Raw genomic sequence first — 20,394 nt, 5'->3', positions numbered from 1 at the left:
CACCCTCCCTTCCCCCCCTCCTCCCCTCCCCACCTTCAAACACTTTAATTCCATTTTTACATTTTCTCATATTTTTTTTCCTTTTCCCTTATTCCCCTTTCCCTGTCCTTCTCACTGTCCCTACACCTTTGGTCCTTTTCTTCCTATTTCACATTGCTAATTGCCCCATTAGGATCTTGCATACTATTTTAGTTTTTCATACCAGAGAAACTATTTGGTACAAATTCTAGTGTTAGTTTTGTGTGTTTATGGTGCCATTACTTATATGAACTTATCTTTTGAGTTTAAGTGTTAAAATATGAGTTAGAAATGTATATAATACTTAACATTTCCTTTCATATAAATATTGTTGAAGTTTATTTTAAAAAACAATGTTGTAAATAATTTCTATCTTAACATCCTTTTTAAATTTATAAATATTTTTCATTATAATATTTTGGATTACAGATGTTTTTAATGCCAGATGAATTTGTTTTGGAAGGGGATAAAAATGAGGTGACATTTTAAATAATAATTAGTCAAATTTGGAAATGAATTATTTTAAATCTAAAAATATCTGTTTTCTAAATTTATAATTTAAATTTTTTACCTAAGTTTTCTTAAATCAAGAAAGAAGGAAGTATGGTGTTTTAGTAATGGTTTGCTTTAACATGAACTGATAAAATGAACTGAGTAATACAATAAAGTGTCATTCTGATATAGATATATATGATACATATAAAATTCAGGTTTGTGAATACATTTTAAATCATTTTTATTTTTTTCATTGTTGACATGAAGTAAGATTAGATTTTAAATTGCTTAATATGAAACTAATGATAAAATCAAGAATTGTTTGAACTTTGGCTAGTGCCAAAGGAAAATAGATTTGAAAAATAGTCTAATTATAAAAATTCTCATGTAGTTGGTACATTCATGTAAATCTCTCATACCTAAAAACCCTTTCCTTTATGCTTTATTTATGCTTAGAGTCAAATACCTTCTTTTTACACATATTTTCCTTTTTAATTAGTGTCCACTTGTGATACCTAATGGTTACATTCATTTTCAAATTCTCTCTCCCTATATTCTTTTTTACTATATCTAATGAAGTAAGGGATAGACCTGATACTGTCAGGTATAAAATGTGATATTCTTGAGTTCTAACTATTTGACAAATTAAATGAGGCAATATTTATGTTGTATCTACTTAGTACCAAGCCCTGCAGTGACTACTTCTGTAGTAATAAACAAAAATCTGTTTCTGTATATTTTTTTAGTGTCCTTCATTCTGTTACAAGCATAACACTTTTAATAACTCAATCTATATTCATTTTCTATGGTTGCCTTAATAAATTACCACAAATTGGGTGGCTTTAATATTTTCTTACAGTTCTTCAGGTAATATATAAATCCAAGATCAAAGTGTAGGCAGAGTTACTTTTTTCTAAGGGCCCTTATTTTGTTCTTGAAATGGCAGTTTTCTCCCTCCGCCATCACATGTCCTTATCACTGTGCTTATCTGTGTCTAATTTCTTCTTATTGCAAGAGATCAGTCAGGTTGGACTAAGCTCCATCCTAAGGAATTCATTTAAACTTATTTATCTTTTTTAGAGGCTCTATTTGTGAATACAAACACAACCTCAGATACTAAGAATTTCAGCATATGATTTTTGAGGACAGGATTCATCACAGCACTCAGTCTAAACAATTTCATCTGTTCTTCATTGTCAGTGAACAAGAGATGCAAAGTTGCTGCAGAAAAAGATAGGCTGGAAGATTAAAGGGGATCTTTTTTTTGTTTTAACTGACTCTTACTCATCTGTGACTTGATAGCTTCAGTGATACAGTGTGATAATCTGCAGGTAGAAGATGAATGAAAATGAAGATAAAGTTTTCTTAAATAGAAAAGCTAAATTTATTCCAAAATGACCCATCAAAAATTATTCTATTTCTTTATTTCTTCTACATAAATGATTGATCTTTAAATATGTGTCCTTTCTTCCTTCTTTCCTTTTTTTTATTCCTTCTCCACTTCCTCCAGTTAATTAATCAACTAACTAATTTTTGAAGTGCTGAAGATAGAACCCGGAGCATCACAAACACTAGGCAAGTCCTGTATCCCTAAGCAACATTCCTAACCCCATCACCTTTCTTATCTGAGTTAATATCTTTGCAACCCTCCAATTGCTTATTCAAGAAGTGCAGAATTTCCCTGCACTACTAAAACATGTGGATTTCTCTTTGCCATCTTTTCTTCATCATTGCCATCCAATCAGTGCCCAAATCGCACAAATACTTTTTCCTAATGTCTTTACTTGTCTTCTCCGCTTGTGCCTCTTTTGACTTGGCTGCAATTCTCAGCACTTTATTGAAATGATTCCTAATGGATTCTCCTGATTCCATACTGCCTGCTTCCAATATTCCTCCTCTTTGTTGTTAAGGTGACTTTGTTAAAATACACCATTGATGGGCCGGGGATTTAGCTCAGCGGTTTGGTGGCCTGCCTTGCAAGCACAAGGACCCGAGTTCAAGCTTCGGTGCCAAAAAAATTAATAATAAAAAAAAATACAACATTGACCAATTTATTTCATTTTTAAAATCCTTAAATTATTTTGCATGACATTTAGAAGTCAGCTCATACATAAGATTTTTCTTAAATTTATTCATTTCTTAGTATTTTTAAAAATGTTTATCTCTCATTCCACATTACCATCATAAAAGTTCTTCTTTCCATCTTTATAACACTTTTTATATTCTCTGAATATTTTTTGTGGTTTTGTGCATTAAAATTTGAGATGTCTTTTCTGTTAAACGGTATTCCTTCTCCATCATCTAGCTCTTTCACCAATAACATAGCTGAGGATATGTTTATTCCATATCTTGAGAGACATTTTAGAGCAGCATTTCATGAGAGTGTATATTGCTACTGAGATTCCCAAAAATTACAACTTAAAAGAGACAAGAATGGGCTGCAGAAAATTTTTGTTTTTTTTTTCCTCATTGAGTTTATTGGCACATTTTAGGGTATACAGCACAGTTACATTCATTAGTGGGATCTTGTACCTCTACATGACAGGTCTTGGTTCTCATTTTTTCCCCTTGCCCCTGCTCTCCCTTCACTCCTTCCTCCCTTTCCCATTTACAAACACTTTATTTCCATTTTTTCAGTTTCTCATTTTTTCTTTTCCCTTATTACCTTTCCCGTACCCTTCCTACTTCCCCTACACCTTTATCCCTTTTCTTCCTATTTCACATTGTCAATTATATCATTAGGATCTTATGTACCATTATAGTTTTTCACACCAAAGAAACTATTCTGTATTTATACACGTGTGACCTATTTATTTCACTTAGGAGTATATCCTCCATATGTATTCATTTTCTTATGAATGACTCTGATTTCTCATTCTTTATGGCTGAATAGTATTCCATTTTATAGAAAAATCACATCTTCTTTATCCAGTCTCTAACTGATGGGCACAGGCTGTCTCCAAGTTTTAGCTATTACAAACTGTGCCGCTATAAACATGGGTGCACATATATCACTGTGATATGATTCTTTTAATTCTTTTGGAAAGATACCCAGCAGAGGGGATGGCTGTGTCAAATGGAACCTCTAATCCCAGCTCTATGAGGTATCGCCATATTGATTTCAATAGTGGTTGCACCAGTCTGGGCTGCAGAAAATTTAAAAGCTAAATAACTCTATAAATATTTATGCTGTGTGATTTACTCCATGATAAGTGGGAATGTAATATTTAATTCTAAAAATTTCTGATATCCATTCAGATACATAGTAATTATTTGGAGTATTCTGCAGATCTTACCAAAAGTATATTGGTCTCTTATACAATAAGAAATATCAAATTTTAATGTTAAAAGTTTAGATGTTTTCAGATTTGGAGTGGAAATGGAAACCTGTTGGAATGTACAGTCTCTAGTTGATTTTGAAGAGATACCAGTTTTCAGTTCATTGAATATCGATCCTACATCTGAATTAACTGTGTGGTTATAGCTGAATTTCCTCTGACTTTGTTGGGATTCATTTATGTTACAAGAGCATAATCAATCCATAGGTCACATTATTCAATTACATGGAATTGAATATCCCATTTATCAGAGCCTGATTTTCCATTTCTTACTCTCCAGAGTCAAGTGCTGTGCTATATAATTTAGAGAATGTTCAGACTAGGAATGGATGTCAGCCAAACACTAGGTGGCCTATTATTAAATGACAAGTTGAACCTAAAAATTCATACTCTTTATATGGATACATATTAGGCCAAGTTTATGCATCACATATTTTCAATAAATGTGATTCTTTTCAGGCACAAAATCTCAATTTTTGCTTGTGTATTTTATAAAATATATGTAATTATCTTCATACCATTGAAAATAGAAGTAGATAGACCTACACACACACACACACACACACACACACTCACACAAAATATAAAAACTGTTAACAGATATCTTTTGGTTTTGAATGAAGTATGTATTGTTACTTATGTAACCAACTCTGATAGAAAATGTGATGAGAGTTTTTTGCAATGATGTGGAATCAAATGAACCCCATCTGTCTATCTAATTTCTATTCAATTTTCTAACATTCACTTTGTTTGTCTTCTGCAGATCCATAGAATCTATAGGAAAACACTACAGCCTTAGGTGACATAGCTGTAGACCACAAGACAATTTCACCAACTCAGTCTTAGTCTTGCCGCTGTAGATTTTTATAGACAATGACAATGTTTTTTCCACCTCTTGAAAGCCACAGATGCCAAGTTTATTTGGTAACTTCACTCTTCCTGCTGTGGACATTTTTATAACACTACAAAAGTCTAAGTTTTTACAACTCATTTAATCTGTCATGATATCCTTATTGATTTACACTGTCTTGTTATATGATGTTATAATCACATGTTATATGATTAATATAAAACACTGTAATATACTTTCTGGGAAAAATAGGACTTTTTTAACTGAATTTTCCAACTTCTTTCCAGTTAGCTATATTTTATAGCTTACTATTAGACACCTGAAATAAGAATCTATAATGAAAAACTACATAGCATAAGATTTCTCTAAATAAAAATGTAAGTAGGAAAACAACATACTTCTGAAAATATATTACTGAAAAAATACAGTCTACACATAAAATATGCAACTTTTTGTTTAAACAATATGTTTACCTGGCTCATTGTAATTTCTATTAAGTATAGAATTTTAAAATTTCTAGCACTGAAGAGGACCTTAGATATGATCTCTCAATGCATTAATTTTAATTAGGTCAGGAAGCCAAAGTTCTGAGTAAATAATGGTAAATCTGAGAGAAAATTTAGGAATTACGGTTTCTAATGGAAAAAGTCACTCAGTATGTGTTCAATTTATTAAATGATTCCATATATTACTTCTTTAAACAGCAGAATGAACAACTTTGTAACAGAATTTTTTGTTATTTTTGATTATTTATAGCAACTCAGGTTGCTATACTTAGGGTCTCAATCATTTTGTGTGTGATAAGTGTTACCAAAATATTTTAAGAATTTATAATGCTATGTTTTGAGCCTGCCTATTATCAGAATGTATTAACAACATTATTTGGCTACATGCTAACACAAAATGTTGAAAAAAATCTCAGAAGCAAATTTATTTGATCAATTGTTTATATTGCTGTATGACATATGAATAGAAATATTTTGTTTGGAAATAATAATAATAGTGTTATGTATAGTTGTCTGCATATATATTTACTGATTTTCCTTTTTCCATTTTTTACTGGGAATTAAAGTAAGTGTTGGCTTAGTTTGACATTTCCTGAACACATTGAACACGTGTCCTATGCACTTTTAAAGCATTTTGAGTGGGTACATGAATTAATTAATAATTAAATAAAGTTAGGTGAAGAAATGTAACACACTCTGAGAGAAATTGTAGATTTTGCAAAATTTATCAAAAGAATAGCCCAGCATACTATTTGATGTTTGATTGCGGGGGTGCTGAATGTGTAATTTTTTTTTTTTTACATTTGAATTTTAGTCTGGTGAAAATGAGACGTTGTAGATGAACTGATGACAGAGAGTTGGCCATATTAATTTAAATGTTAAAATACAAAGTGAAAAAGGTAGAGAAAAACACTCAAATGAAAAAAGATGGACATGAGATGTTTACAGACAGTTTAAAAAGCTCTCCACTTTCCTGGGCACCTAGAAACCCTGTGTAAATGTCCAGGAAATTTCTAGAGACCCTAAGAAGAGGCTCTAGGACCTTATACACTGATGACCTTGAAGCTGCACAGCAAGTAGGGAAACCAAAGCAGAGAGAGGTAAAATGTCAGAGTGTGGAACCCGTGCTCCCATGTATGGAAAAAAGCTTCTCAGGATACATACAGGTATAAAGTATTTAAAAATCTCTGGCAGATCATGTGCTCATCACTAACTTAATCAGAGGCTACTGTGACTCCAGGCAACAAAGGAGACTTACATGCAACAGTAACAATGACAAATATAAACAATAGTAAGCTCAGTGACAGAAGAACATAAAGTCAGATTTCCAGAAGTGCCATTTAAAAACAACAATAAAAACTATAGGAACTTTAGCTAAAGGTTAGGGAAGGTGGGATGGGTAAGGGAAGGGTAATAAGGGAAAATAAAAAAATGTGAGATAATGAAAAGATGGAAATAAAGTGTTTGTAGATGGGGAGGGGAGGAGGGGGTGAAGGGAGGGCAGGAGTAAGGGGAAAAAATGAGAATGAAGACTTGTCATGTAGAGGTACAAGATGCCAACAATGAATGTAACTATACTGTATCCCTAAATTGTAGCAATAAAATCAATTAAAGCTGAAAAAAAATAGTAACTTAATGCTGATATGAAAACATACATGAACTAAGAGCATAAAGCCTTGCATTCACAGTCAGTTTATATTCAGCAAATGCATGAAGAACATTTGCGGAGGAAAGAATGATCTTTGAGATAAATTATGATAGCAAAAGTGGATTTCTACACTCAGGATGATGAAAGTAAATCTCTATCTCTAACTACCTACAAAAATAAAGTCAAAATGAAATAAATACTTAAATGTAACTCAAACCTTTCAAAATACAAAAAGAAAACGCCTTATGATTTTTGTCTGGGCAGGATTTTTTGGGGTAACAATTTAAAACTACTGGCAGCAAAAACCAAAATTTTATCAAACTTAACAATCATGAGTAAAAGTGAATAGGGGCCATGGATTCAGCTCAGTGGTTCCACCACCTGCTTCGCAAGCACAAGGTCCTGAGTTCAGTCCCTGTTAACAAAAACAAAACAAAACAAAACAAAATGTGTAAGAATGAAAAGAAAACCCAGAGAATGGAAGAAAATATTTGCAACCTGTGCAACTGAGAAGTAACTAATATCCAGAATACAGAAGAAAGGCAAACAAGCCAATAACAAAAATTAGCAATTAGATTACAAAATGAGCAAAACATATGAATATAAATTCATTAAAAAGACATACAAATGATTGAAAGGTATTTTAAAATAATCTCATAATCATGATCACTAATTATCAGAGAAATGCAAATCAAAACCACAATAAGATAGCATTATATCAAATTAGAAGGGAGGGCAGGGACAAGGGGAAAAAAAGAGAACCAAGACCTGTCATGTAAAGGTACAAGATCCCAATGATGAATGCAACTGTACTGTATACCTAAAATGAACCAATAAACTCAATGACAAAAAAATAATAGAAAATAACAAATGTTGATAAAAACATGAAAAAAAAAACAATTAAGTACTACTGGTGGGAAAGTAAATTTGTAGAGTCATTGCGGAAAACATTACAAAAATTCTCACAAGGTTAGAAATAGAACAGCCACATAATGCAGCAATTCCCTTATCAGGGAAATGAAATTAGTGTTTTCCACAAAGTATATGTCAAATTTATTTCTGCATCCATAATACTGTGTTCATTATTTTATGTACAGCACTTTTTAAAGAAGCATTTGTTTATAAATAATGTAATATAGTGGTATAAATATGCTATAATTTTCTGCCTAGTTCTCAATTTTAGTGATTTTTGATTTAATGCTTATATTTTAATAAGTTCCTAATATAACTGGTTGTCCTCTAGATATGGAGAAGGTTGGAATGATTGTAAAATTGTTTGAAATAAAAGCAGGATTTCTATACATCAGACTTTTTTCCTCAAGCTTATAGGGACTTGACTGTCCAAGTTACATGATTATTAACGTAGACATCTTGCATTGGGGGTATATAATTTTGAAATCAATACATTTATGATCCATATTTATTTCAAGCTAGGTTCGTGTTGAATTTGGCCTATGTGGAAGTAGAGAGATATATTGTTTCAAGTGCTAAATGGTTGGACTTTTCTCCTCTGAGTAACCAGAATCTCCAGAAATTGAAATTCTATAGACATTCCTGCTCTTAAATATTTGCAAGTCATTTTGTGACAATTATACAGATTTCTAGTTAAATTACTTTTAATGTATGTTTAGACACTACTTTATTTTTAACGAAAGTGTGTTCAACCCATTCTTTTGTATTTATAATTTAGATTTTTCTCATTTCTGCTTTTCTCATGCATTCAGAATTGCTTTTGATATTGATTATGCTAATCAAAATGGATTGTTGAATATATATTTTCACTTTATCATAAATTTGTTTTGTTTTTATTTTTTATTTTTTTTTTGGTACCAGGGATTGAACTCTGGTCCTTGTGCTGCAAGGCAGGCCACCAAACCACTGAGCTAAATCCCTGGCACTTTTTATCATAAATTTGCCTAACAGTAACAATTCTTTGTGAGTTAATTGAACATTTTGGTTTTTTAATATTGGAATTCATTTACTTTTATTCACACCATTTGTCCTTTAATGTGCAGAATTAACTGAAACCAATAAAATTTAATTTTAATAAGTGGATAAGTACATTATAAACGTCTAGCACCAGAAAAAGGGCACGGAAAGACACCTTGATATTTATAGCTAATTTGTAAAATAAATGTAAATTTTTCCCCATCTTATGAGATAGTTCCTTACACTGAAATATAAATTTGTGGGATTTTCTTCTTTAGATATTTAAAAATAAAGCCATCTTGCAATTTTGCTTAATTGAATATGCTGACTTCATCCCTGTCCTTGTCTTTGAAGGGCGACATTCAGCAGTTTTTGATCACCGGTGACCCCAAGGCAGCATATGACTACTGTGAGCATTATAGTCCCGACTGTGACTCTTCAGCTTCCAAGGCTGCTCAGGCTCAGGAACCTCAGGTAGATGAGGTGAGTAACACAAGGTCAGGGCAGATGCGCCCGTGTCACTGGTAGGGACACAGCCTGCAGTTTGGGGTCTTACACGTATTCATTCACTTTTAATTAAAATATACTTTTTATTTAATAGTCTTTAAATATTTCCAAGAAAAGGTGATTCAAAGATACTTGGTAATTATTTTTTTCTTTTTGTTTAAGCACTTTGTTGATTGATTTTATTACAAATAGTGATATCTCACTTGTGTTCTGTATTCTGGAGTATTTTAGAGAGGGGATAATTTACGACAACTATGTTTCTATCCTTCCTATGTAAATAATCTATGCAGCCTCAGTATCAAGGACAGGTAGTTTCTGATGTGCTTGAAAATCTCCAGGCCTTTGGCAGTCAATGCAAATGAGAAAATGATGTGAGAATTGCTCTAGTTTCAGGTTATGTTGAGTAATTAGAGTGATTTTTTTAACTGTTTCTAATACAGAAGTTAAAAAACAAACAAGAAGGTATTTATGGTTTTATTGGAAGCATGAATATGTTTTTAGATTTATTTCTTAAGGCTGAGTTTTACATTTCAGATGGGGTAAAATATTGAGAACAACAGAACTACACTAAAGTAGTGATTTCTTCCCTTTTAATTATAGCAGGAGGTACTACCTTTTGAGTTTAACTCTTTAGAATGGGTTAAGATCTGATTTTTTATTTATCATTGTTCCTTGTGTGAATTCAGGTTTGGTTTTGCATGTTAAATGTGTAAAATACATTTTTACACTACCTTTTAAAAGTTTGATGGTGAATTCTGTTGAACTAATCTTTTCCACAACTTAATATTAGTGTTTCTTTCTTAAAACAGGATAAAGTCTTAAGAAGCCAACAGGAAGGCAAACATGAAAGACCAAAGAAAAATTACTTGGAATAATTTCTTTGCCTGTTTCATAATTCTCAAGCATCTCATTGTTTTTATTTCCTCACAAATCACTAAATATGTTTTCTGTGAGTTCCATGGTGATAGGTGAAACATCCTACTAGTTTAGGTTTTTATATCTGACAAGTCATGTGATTACTTAATATTAAACTTTATAGCATTTAATATTTAATTCAACATTTTAGTAAATAATATCTTATAATAATCTTGATATAATAATCCAATATAATACACAATATAATAATATTTTAATACATACATATTTTGATATTTTAAATGAATAATATCACACAATATTTTCTGAAGAACAATTAGGTTTATTCTTTTTACCAATATATATGGTTTGGCTTTTGGAGAAAGCAAGGTTTGCATTTTTAATACATTACTTTTAGGTGTTTCATTTCCATATTGTATCTTGTCAGGTAAGCTAAATTATTTTAAGTTAGGAAAATTTTTATTCATCTTGAATCCACTTACCAGTGAATTTATCGTTTTCTGTTTTTTTTGTTGAAATGTATATTTAACAAATGAGATGGTAAAATTGCTTTAAAAGAAACATTTGATGTGAAAAATAATACATTGCTCTAATAAAAAATGTGAGGAAAATAGTGTAATGCAGTAATAAGTAGGATTTGTTACTAGCTTCTACATTTATTGTCACAATAAGAATTTTTATAAATTAATTTGAAAAAATCAAGTCTCACCATTTTCCATAACCACATTAGACTGATACTTCAATAAGATGAACATTTCATATTTGTATTAAAAGAACAGTCAAATTAGTAAGCAGTCCTAAATTTGAGGTGTAGCCATTAATATTTCATTATATTGCAAATAAGCATTTTAATAATTGATTTTCAGATATTTGATGTAACAAAATAGTAATACAATGTTACTTGACAGTGGATTAGGAACATAAGGTGTGATATGGACTATTTATCATACACAATGTATTTTCACTTAATAAATGTCATTGCCTTCTTATTCTAATTTGGATTATTATGCCAATCTATTTTGTAAAAATTGTAGCATGCTTTTTCTAACTGGCAAGTGTTTCTATTTATAATAAAACACATAACAAACTTACATATAATTCCTTCTAAACATATCATACATGTTATGCAAAAAGCAACTGATACTCTTTAAAGGATGAAAAAAATAAAATGAAATAAAAGCAAGACTATTTTTTTTTAAATAATTTAAAATAATTGACTTGGCTAAGTGTGGAGGCAAACTCCTGTAATCCCATCACTTAGGAGGCTGAGATAGGTGAATCACAGTTCGAGGACAGCCTGAACTACGTAGCAAAACACTCTAAAAACAAACCAATAAATAAATTAATGAATGAGTGAATAACTTCCAAAAATGCATTACTTTGATCATCTTTTGACTTAATATTGATCATATATGCTAGTTCTCATATATATATATATACAGGATTTTAATATGGCTGAAGAAATAACAGTAGAAGCAGCAATACTTTGTACTTACTCCTGTGTAAACCCGGAAAGAAGAAACAGTTTAGTGCCTTAGGAGGTGAACATGGCATTTTGTCTCTTTCTTTTTTTGATGTAATCATTCTGGTAGCTCTTCATTTGGAACGAGTTCAAATAGGAGAGAATTATGGAGCTGGAAGAAGTTTCCTTCTACAAGAGAGAAACATGATATAAAGAATAACATATTTGAATGCTTCCAGCATATATTCGTTGAAACTGAAACTATTACTAGAAGGCTAAAATTATAATCTCTTTATTAATTTTGTCAGATTGGAGCTTTAACCATCCTAGAGAGCACTATAGAAATGCCTGTTTATCTGACAATATAATTTCTAACAGAGTTGTCCAGAAATGTTTCCTCTGGTGAGAATATGTCACTGTCAGATGTACCAAGTAGGCATGTGGTCAGCTTGGACATGTCTAATCATGTGACATTTGCATATATTTGCATTGCAGTTTCTAATACAATTTATTAAATTGCACCATGATTGCAAGTTTCTAAAAAATTTATAGTCAACAGTATTTTTGCTGGCAGATTAGAAAAGATTATTTGAAATGCGAAAGGAGGTGTAAATACAATACTTTGGAAATAATATATATAGTTTGCTTTTATTACTTATATGTGTACAGATTATATATACACAACATATAAACATAAATATTTGCTTTTATCATATATACTGTTTATTCAATAAGCTAATGCTAGATAGTTATATAAGTATATAGTTTTAGCTTATTGAATTTACTGCTTATTTTTATGCTTTATATAACTTGTATATCTGCAGTTATTTTAATAGAATGATGAATATGTTTTAGAATATCTAAATTCTTGATTAAAATTTTCATCTCTCTTTATAAAGGAACAGGCTTCTCCAAGTTGAATTCATTAATGCAGAATAATGTAGCATAAAAAAACTATTTTTAGTGTGAATACAATTTAAGATGTTTAAGATACCTAACTATGTTCTATTTTCAATAGAGAAAAAAGTAATATCAAATACTGATATTATTTATAAAGATGTCTAAATTCAAAAATTCTAGTTCTTCACAAATACTTTATTTTCATTCTTACATAAGTCTGTAGTAGATTAGAGATTTCCAAATCAATTTTAAATCCTACTTTTACTTTGGTTAGCCTTCCGAATGTAATACAAGCTTTTGTCATATTTCTTGTACTCCATTGTCCTCCTCTTCCCGTTCCCATGAAAGTCCTTTTTCTTGGGAAAACTACTGTTCATATTTTTATTTCTAAACATGTTGCTTTATGAAAATGTACTTATTGAAATTAGTGTAAAATTCTTTCAGTAGAAACTCGCATAGCAATTGTTATGAATCAAAATTAACACCAAGGTTTAACAGCTATGTCTAAGAACATAAATGCTCTATTTGAATTAATGTTCAATAATTAAAAGTTTGAATCATTATTCAAAACTTTTCGTTTTCTCACAACTCTAACCACTTTTCTGCTTTTATAAATACTGCTTTGTCATTCCCGTGTTATTATACTCTGTACAAGACAGTATAATATTTCTTTGTACTACAAAATAACGGAAATAACACTAGTTCCCTTGAGTCTTAACATTTACTCTAAGTAAAAGTTAAGATGATTCCCACTCTGTTAATAGTATTACCTCCAACTAACACAATTGCCTGATATTTTTTCCTTTACAATGTAGTATGCACCTGAGGATATAATCGAATATGATTATGAGTATGGGGAAACAGAATATAAAGAGGCTGAAAGTGTAACAGAGAGACCCACTGTAACTGAGGAGACAATAGCACAAACAGAGGTAAAAACAAAGCGGCATCTTTGTATGTGGTGTTCTGCTCTTGGTCATCCTGTGGTTCCTTATGTTCACTGTTCCTCAGACTTATCATGAACCTTTCCCTCCTCTGTTTGTCTGAAATAATGACGCATTTTTATTTGACAGCAGCTGCTCTGAAGGAATGCTGCCCATTTTGCTTTTGTGTACCTTTTCTGTCATCCATGCTTTTTATTTCCTCTCAGCTTTATTTATGTTTTCCATTCCATCTTTCATCACATTTTACAGAAAAAGAAATCCAATTTCAAAAAGAAGCTGAAGACAGTGGCCACTAACTCAAAGGAAAAATCCAAAAAGTTAACACCCCCCATATCTGAAAAATTTGCATCCAAGAAGAAGAAAAGTAATCAAGCAAGAGCAAAAGCCAAACTAGGGGTAAAGGTAGCGAAGAAAAACAATCAAGATCTATCCTGGATAAGCTGGAAGATCTCTGATAATGAGTCATAGTCTTAACCAACTAGATAAATACCATTTGGCTAATATAATAACCCAATTTGATCATGATGTTTTTCACACATTTGAGATTATTTTACTTATTTACTAATTTTTTGTCTTCTAAATTTATCATTAGGCAAATATTGTTGACGATTTTCAAGAATATAACTATGGAACAATGGAAAGTTACCAGACAGAAGCTCCTCAGCGGGTATCTGGATCGAATGAGGTAACACATTAGAGGCAATATTAAATCACAAACTCTTTACAATATGTAATATATCTTGATATAATTTTTTCTGGAAGAATTAATAACCTTTGAAATACCTGAAGTTTTTATTTGATAAAGGTAAGAAATAGAATAACATTGGTTCACTATTACTAAAAATTTAAAAACCTGTTGAAGTCAATGTCAATTCAGATTTTGCATGAGTCTTGGCTTCATGCAAATGCTAAATTGAATTGGCTACTACAGTGAATTGGCTACTACCACTGTCTTGATTGTTTCTGAAAATTAGCAAATTTTCAAGCTTTTTGTTGTGACAAAGTGTATCACAACATGATTCTTCTATGAGAAGAATCCTCGGAAGTGGAAATTGTATCATTGGTTGATACAATTAGAATTTTATTCACTCTGATCAATAATCATGCATTGCAATGATGACATGTATCTGCTGAAATACATCTAATCAATTTTATTAGATATTTATTTTAAACATGTTGAGAATATAATATTAACTATGGCTAAAAATAATACATTCTAACTATTCCACAATATTCTATAAAAATGTTTTTGAGTTCAGGTAAATTATAATCAGTTTTGTAAAATTTCATATTGCATAAATATTTTCATCATAAAAAATCAGTATGCAATTCGATTTTTTAGCTTTGTTAAAGGTCTGCCATAGATTCCTTAGCATTTTTCAGAATATAAGGAATTTGTTAGTTATTTGAAATTTATATAAAAGTGTGTCCCAGTCTGACAAATAAAACCACTAATCCTTTACCCACAGACATAAGTTAAAGTAGTGGACATTTGGGATATGAGTGAATACTGTTTCACATGGTCTTAATCATTTTCCAGGAGGATAACTTGATTCGAGATGTTTATTTATCTGCACAAATTCATGCAGCTTTTTTAGTTTAGGGACATGAATATTTAATTCTTTTTTCTGGAATAATATTCAACCTCTTTGTGATATAAGTGTCTTATCCAAGTGTAAAAGGCATCCTGATGATTAGATATTTTATTTTGGTAATAACTACTAATTTAATCACTTAATTACAAATTTTCATTCCATGTCTCTGAAAAAGTACCATTGATGTAAACATTCTCTCATTTTTATTAAAATTCATATCTATTTAATTGTCTTAAACTTTGAGGACTGTAATTTATACTTTATTTACTTTAAAGAAATCTAGAATAACTTTTCTATGTATACAGTATTTTATATAATCCTTCTAATGATATATTAATGTCTTGACATTTTTATTGTACTCATGAGCTTGAAAGTCAAATTTACATGACTATCCTTAATAGTAATTAAATTTCATAATGCTGTTCTGTGACATCAAACAATTCTTTATGCACATTTTATTGTTCCAGTTTTAAATACAGTAAATCAAATGGACTAACAGTTTTTTTAATGAAAGCAAATACACATGTTGACACCATGTGAATATTTGCAGTTTATTGGGAAAAGTAGTTTGAAAGCAATATTTCTTTGTACACATGAATGTACAGATATATTTCTTTCAGTGACACTAAAAAGCAACCCTTCCAGGCCTTCTGTCTTGCTTGAGTAGTAATAAAACTCTTCATCCATGCTACCAAGCTACAATTACAATGCTTACCTTGCTTTACTAACAAATAAACTTCATGTTCTCCAATTCTCTGCAACCTACATTAATAGCCAAATCCAGTTGAAGACGTTTTTACTGAAGAATATATAACTGGAGAGGATTATGCCCAGAGGAAACATTCCGAGGATACTGTGTATGAAAATAAAGAAATAGACGGCAGGGACTCTGGTCTTCTGGTAGATGGAGATTTAGGCGAATATGATTTTTATGAATATAAAGACTATGAAGACAAACCAACAAGTGCCCCTAATGAAGAATTTGGTCCAGGTGTACCAGCAGAAACTGATTTCACAGAAACAAGCGTAAGTCGGTGTTACGCTCTGGGTCATTGTGTGTGCTTTTTCCGTAATCATTTTGACATCTTTTCAGGTTTAAAATACAGGTTGAATTTTTGTAACAGTTCTAAGTATTTACCATTCCTAGGCCACTGTAATAGATTCATCTTAACAGATACTTTCAGCTATTCAATCTCAGGCGATGCTATTTGAGTCTTCATTGAAAGTATGCTCTTGAAATAGAGTTATACCTCAAATTTCTTATCACTGATAAGATTAAAATACTCAAAATCATTCTGATTTGTAAATCTAATTTTTAATTTTAAACTATTTCATTAAATTTAATTTTCTATATCTTAATGTTTTACATAGCATTTGCGGCTACAGATGTCTTTTTATAGCATGTTTTAAAAAGCACCTTATTGATCTCTTTCAGATTCAGTATGAATGTTCATTTGTACTATTGAAACCTATTTTTCTATCTTTAAAACGTATATTTTAATAGTTTTTTTAACTTTATATAAATGAATTCCTTTTATAACAAAAAGTTTTATGCTTTTACTTTGAATAGATTTTAACTCTTTAATCTGTCACTCAATAGATAAATAGCTATGGTGTATATGGAGAAAAAGGACAGAAAGGAGAACCGGCGGTGGTCGAACCTGTAAGTACTGATATAAATACATTTTATCATTTGGTACATTTAATTTATATCATGTACCATTATCATCTTAAATTTTTATGTATTTTTATATAACAGCTTAGAGAATCCTGATTTTCTAATTTTTATAATTAGCTACAAATGAATACATCAGTGATGTCCTTCCTGGAAAATGCAATGTCAATAAACCAAAAAATTATAGAGAAAGAATCTTGGCTGAAATTTAACTAATCTAATTCTTTCACTTTGAAACCTGAGAACTAATGGGGGTTTAAGTAATTTTTGCAGTTTGAATGGAGATATAACATTATTTTATATCTTCTAATTTTTAATTTTAGTACTTTCTATTCTTATTTCTATGATGTTATCATTGTAAATACATTAATGTACACAAATACTTATTTCTGTTATAAACTGTATCACTCAGTAATATGAATATTCTTTCTAAAACACTTCATTTTCTTCTATGTTCAAATAAAGAGGTGAAGTAAATTCAAAAATTTTTTATTAATATTATTGTTGGTAGTATTGGTAAGAAACACTTTTTACTAGGAAACAAGTTGACAATTGTTCCTGTGAAGCAAGAACTGGGGAAAACAGATCTAATAAAACTAGAGATAGTATGTTTAACTCTGCTTGAGAGCCATGGAAATCCTTTCAAAAAAGCTAAGGACAAGAAAATAAATAAGAAAAAAAGGGAAATTAAAAAAAGATAAAGATTTAAAGGGTACAGCTTTAAGGACCTTATTGCCGTTGACTCCATTACTGCAAAAGCTAAGAAAGCAAGTCCTAACCCGGTCTTGAAAGGCTTTAAAAAAAATCTTTTTTTTTTCCCCAGAATGAATTTGTCCTTGTTATAAAAATATACTAGCAAATTTCTAAGTGACATTGAAGTGTTTGGCAATCCAATCCTACAATTGACTCATAAAGGTTTTTGGAACTGAATTCCCATCCTGAACTATTCTCACTTATTCTGTAGCTCATCTAAGATTTTGTCCTTTTTGCTTTTGCCTGGACTTTTCTCCCTTTCTTCCTGAGTTAAAGTGTTTAGGCATCACTTATTTCTATTCATCCATTCAGAGGGAATACATTTCTAAGTACCTGAACCTTGATAGACATTATTGTGAGTGCTAGGAAAAAATTGGCCAAATGTGTTTTATGTACCTTTCTTTTGAGCATTTAGCTGTATGATGTTTGTCTGAATATTTATCCTCTTCTCAATTAGTTCCTAGATTGCCTGGGGGTAGGAACTGTTTTTTATCATTTTGAATTTCTTCCTTTTCTCATCAAAAATATTTGTAATTCATTCTATAAATAACAATTAAAAATTAACTTTAAAAAGTTCAATGATACAGTACTCTCTTGGAGTTTCTTGGAGTTTCTTATTGAGGAGTTTGAAGGTTGTATTTCCCTGATAAAGATTATTTCATTTTTGTTGTAGGGTATGCTCGTTGAAGGACCACCAGGGCCATCCGGACCTGCAGTATGTAAATTATTTATCATTATTTTGCTTTTGATTTTTAAATTATTAAAATTAAGATTTTTATTTCATTGGATTTATACACCTGAAACTTATTTGAATGTTGGTTAAAAATGTAAATATTTCTTCAGAGGAGCTGGTGGACTTGAATTATATTCTGATATGGCTTTTTAGTAATATTTTTTGAGTATTTGGACTAAACTCTGAATACTGTTTACTTAAATATCTCTGCATCTTCTGACCAATTTTTACCTTTCTTCCTGAATATTTTCAAAGTAAAAAAAGGCATTCTTCTTTTTTTTTAGAGAGGTATAATTATATCTCAGGGCATGTAATTGAGTATCCTAGGTAGACCTGAGCAGTGTTACTTGTATTGATACGAAGGATAATTATCAAATTATCAGACTTCATTATCATTTCCTGACATGGCTGATGTCATTCAGTGTGCTATCATTTTCAATTTGTTGAAATGATTAGACCTTGGAAACAGCCTTCTATTTTTCTGTGAAATTTTATTAAATTCTTGTCATCTGAATAATAACTTCTCACACCTTGTAAGGTATCCCCTTCTTTGGTGTGTGCAATCCATTAAATCTTTATCATCTGAAAATAATTATATTCCACTTATACTTTCAAATACTTATAAAAGAAAATACTAAAGATGCTTTCAAGCTAAATTATTTCTACATTTTCAACTTTTCTATCACCACACTTTCAGGGTCTGATCTGAGGAATGCACCGTTTCTTCAGGAAAAAGCAGGACCGAGCCTTTCTCTCAGGGCCTTGACACTGGCTCGCTGTCCTTTCCTGTTTTTCCTTGGATGTTGGCCTCTGCCCTGAGAGCAGCTTCTTAGAGGAACAGTTTTACTAGCTTTTAAGTTGTTCCCATATGTTGTCTTTTCACAGGGAGCTGCATTCCACAATTGTTTGGGAGACAAGTACATATTTATGAAACATAAATAACCTGTTCTTTGATTTTAGAAAAATGAACATTAACTGCCTGAACACTAATTAGATAAAAAATAATTTTTACTCAGATTGTGGTTTGTTTCTCTGTAGGGTCTTATGGGACCTCCAGGTCTACAAGGCCCCTCTGGACCCCCTGGCGATCCTGGTGATAGGGTAAGTGAAGCGACAGTATCATTATAAAAACATGCAACATGGATCAAAATAATTTAAATTTATTCTATGATTTCAGCATGTTTTCATTTATGTACATGAGCAGTGTGGGGTGAGAATTCTACAAACTGAGCATGTGTGACATTTAACTCTTTAAGCTACAATTTAAAAGTGAGGCTAAAGCATATTTAGCTATTGTAGAATTAGTAAGCCAATTTTATTTTCTACTTCAGTATCTAGATGAACCTATTACATTAAATTCAATTTTTCAAATTTGTATTATCTAGACATTCCCATAGGTATTTAGTTGAATACTGTTAGAATAAATTAAGGAAACTGCATTCTAACATTAAGATGAAATATGATGCAATACACCATTTGTGTTAAGTCTCTCTAAACTGTCTTTGTAAAATGTCTGTACATTTTTTCTGTCATCCTTAAGTAGTCAATAAGAGTATTTTTCCTTTTTAAAAATAGTGAATCAGAGGGCCTGGGCTGTAGCTCAGTGGCACCATGCCTGCCCTAGGAGACCAAGGTCCTGAGTTCAATCCCAGGTACAAAAAGAAAGACAGGGCGGGGGAGAGCAGAACACCAAAAAAAGTGGATCAGAGATTACACTTAATTTCCCTTTTTATATTCTGCAATTTAAATGAGGCCAAATATTTTATTTTAGATTTAAACTATGAAGATTTAAAAATGTTACAGAAATTCTGGTTTGGTAAGAGTTACTTAAATTTTGAGGATTTAAGTGGCATACTAGGCAATTGTTCATTTTGTTATGTAGTTTGCTTAGTTTTTTATATCTAGTTTGATAAAGATATTTATATTTTTCTCAGTCATTTCAATTAATTGTTTTTATTTTAAAATTCTAACCTTTCGTAGGACTTTTTTGCATAATTTATTGATCATAAACCACATTTTTTGTTATAAATTGAAATATACAGTGTGCTCCAAGATATAAACATATAATCTAGCACATTTAGAAATGATTTTAGGGCCGGGGGTTTAGCTCAGCGGTTTGGTGGCTTGCCTTGCAAGCGCAAAGACCCGGGTTCAATCCCTGGTAC

General features: G+C 31.0%; 1 protein-coding gene across 5 annotated transcripts in view; it reads left to right on the top strand.

Moving 5' to 3' along the window:
* Positions 1 to 20,394, top strand: part of Col11a1 (collagen type XI alpha 1 chain) — a 531,458-nt gene that overhangs the window by 379,391 nt on the left and 131,673 nt on the right. For 4 of the 5 annotated variants that reach the window (XM_033758344.1, XM_033758345.1, XM_010639092.2 and 1 more), the window contains 7 exons: positions 9,139 to 9,267; positions 13,345 to 13,461; positions 14,066 to 14,158; positions 15,843 to 16,094; positions 16,669 to 16,731; positions 18,170 to 18,211; positions 19,268 to 19,330. In XM_033758344.1, coding sequence (XP_033614235.1) covers positions 9,139 to 9,267; positions 13,345 to 13,461; positions 14,066 to 14,158; positions 15,843 to 16,094; positions 16,669 to 16,731; positions 18,170 to 18,211; positions 19,268 to 19,330 — 759 coding nt within the window. Of the gene's footprint in view, positions 1 to 9,138; positions 9,268 to 13,344; positions 13,462 to 13,722; positions 13,876 to 14,065; positions 14,159 to 15,842; positions 16,095 to 16,668; positions 16,732 to 18,169; positions 18,212 to 19,267; positions 19,331 to 20,394 lie in introns of all 5 variants that reach the window. The other variant, XM_033758347.1, reaches the window with a different exon arrangement.

This window comes from Fukomys damarensis, unplaced genomic scaffold (assembly GCF_012274545.1).
Source record: "Fukomys damarensis isolate Sample0158 unplaced genomic scaffold, DMR_v1.0_HiC HiC_scaffold_33, whole genome shotgun sequence".
Lineage (NCBI taxonomy): Eukaryota > Metazoa > Chordata > Mammalia > Rodentia > Bathyergidae > Fukomys > Fukomys damarensis.
Note: the sequence above shows the minus strand (reverse complement) of the source record. Positions and strands in the feature narration are given on the sequence as shown.